Source organism: Parasteatoda tepidariorum, chromosome 3, assembly GCF_982258835.1.
Source record: "Parasteatoda tepidariorum strain Cologne lab strain chromosome 3, Ptep-v5.0, whole genome shotgun sequence".
Taxonomy (NCBI): Eukaryota; Metazoa; Arthropoda; class Arachnida; order Araneae; family Theridiidae; genus Parasteatoda; species Parasteatoda tepidariorum.
In genome coordinates this window covers 122512848-122515236 of record NC_141757.1, presented here as the reverse complement: position 1 = coordinate 122515236, position 2389 = coordinate 122512848, and the positions used below count along the sequence as shown (strand labels likewise).

General features: G+C 32.1%; 1 protein-coding gene across 1 annotated transcript; it reads left to right on the top strand.

Annotated features, from left to right (window-relative positions):
- Window positions 1-479: 479 nt before the first annotated feature.
- Window positions 480-2120, top strand: LOC147814262 (uncharacterized). Its single transcript, XM_087160295.1, has one exon. It carries the CDS (start codon window positions 480-482, stop codon window positions 2118-2120), a length of 1641 nt encoding a protein of 546 aa, XP_087016421.1.
- Window positions 2121-2389: the final 269 nt, after the last annotated feature.

Genomic DNA, 2389 nt, shown 5'->3' with positions numbered 1-2389 from the left:
AATGCTCTCGTTTGTGGGGTTCTGGCCCTTACTTTATAAAATTATTTTATTTTCTCCATGTTCCTATATCTTTTTCAGGAAGCACCGGCCACACTGCGAATATCTACAATGTGAATACTTTCAAAGCGTATATATATCTATCTATCTATCTATATATATATATATATATATATATATATATATATATATATATATATATATATATATATATATATATATATATATATATATATATATATATATATATATATATATATATATATATATATATATATATATATATATATATATATATATATATATATATATATATATATATATATGTATATATATATATATGTATATATATATATATGTATATATATATATATTATATATATAGGGTTCTCTCACGCTCCAATTGCTCCTATTCTCTCACGATGATGATCATAAGCTTTCTTACTGATAGATTTATAGTTTATCAATCAAAAAATATATCTATGGAACACGAAATCACAAAAGGAGTGCCACAGGGTTCCAGTCTGGGACCAATCCTATGGCTTTTAATAGCCAACGATATTCTCGAAGAGAACAGATTAGAAGAGGAATCGGCAATAGCCTTTGCAGATGATTTTATGGTCACAATAACTGGAACAGTATTGAATAGACTGGGACCTAAAATGACAGAGATCCTAATCAAATATCAAGACTGGGCCACCAGATATGGATTGAAATTTAGTACAGGGAAATCCCAGGCTATCGCTTTTCCCAAAAGTCGTCAAATTACAAGAAAACCCAGGGTTAAGCTCAATGGACAAAATGTCAAAGTGCATTACACAATTATCTACTTGGGATTTCGTCTAAATAACCAGCTGTCCTGGCTCCCACATCTCGAACATACTTATAATAAAATTACAAACTTCCAAATGAAAATCAATAGACTGTCGGGAATCGGCTGGGGACTTACTCCGAAAATTAGAAAATTTATATATTTACAATGCACGCAAAAGATCATAACATATGGAGCAGAAGTCTGGTATAACGATCATATAAGAACACTTAATAAAATAAGAAAAATTGAAAGAATACCCCTACTTAATCTAACTAAAGCATACCGAACAACATCAACAGATGCATTGCAGATATTGGCGGGAACTATACCCTTGGATATTGTCGTTAAGACGGAGGCAAAGATCGCAAACTGTTATCTTCATGAAAAAGAAATCGACAAACAAGTGGAGTTACCTATAAAACACCCGGCGGAAAATATCCAGATACCATATAGACTTAACATACCGACTGATACAGGACTGGAGATCTTCACTGATGGATCGCGACTGATTTTTGGAGATGAATTTAGAGTGGGATGTGCGTTCGTAGTTTTTATGGACGGCCATCCCATAGACCATTACACATTTAGATTATGTAACAATTCCACTGTCTACAAGGCAGAGCTTTGGGCAATTTTACAAGCCATTTTCTGGATTAAAGAAAACGAAATTAAGGACACAATAAGAATATACTCAGACTCATTTTCAGGAATACAAGCCTTAACTAAACCTGCCGATAGTGACTACATGACTACTATAATCAAAAACAATTACACACAAAATATAGTCTTACACTGGATTAAAGCCCATGTGGGGTTTAAGGGAAACGAAGAAGCAGATAAGTGGGCGAAAAAGGCATGTGAAAAGGAAAAAATAGACATATTCAATCTCCCTTCCAAAAGATCGGTCAGACTAGATTGTCGAAACCAAGACGTGATAACATGGCAGAATAGATGGAACAGCTCAACCTCAAAGGGCAGACATACTCAAAGTTTAATACCTGAGGTCTCTTATAAAGTTCAATATAGCGACTTCTATATAAACCAATTTTTAACCAATCACGGCACACAAAAAGACTATCAACGAAGATTTCATAATAAACCTTTAAATTGCGATCAATGCAGAGTAACAGACGACTTGGAACACATTCTACTAAAATGCCCAACTTATGAACATAAAAGAAAATTATACTTTCCCAAAAATCTTAGCTACGAAAATTTAAAGAAATACTGGAACCAAAAAAAGATAAAAGAGGGTATAAGGGAAATCATCAAAGATCACTTTGAAAAAAATACACCAGAAATAATTTAGTTAAGATGAAAACCAACTAATTCCCTAAATAGAAGCCAATGGAAACGTGTGCAAATAATAGAGTGAAATATATGACGAACGCAATGTACCTCATCATGCTCATCTTTTCATCTGTATAAAGAACATTTTAGCTCATCATGTTATAATTTTTGTAAATATTAATACCCGGATGCCCCCATAGGGGGCGGGACGGGGTATAGCAATATATATATATATATATATATATATATATATATATATATATATATATATATATATATATATATATA

Bases quoted from the DNA above. Each gene is read 5' to 3' on its own strand.
- LOC147814262 (XM_087160295.1), top strand. From the start codon at position 480: ATGGAACACGAAATCACAAAAGGAGTGCCACAGGGTTCCAGTCTGGGA.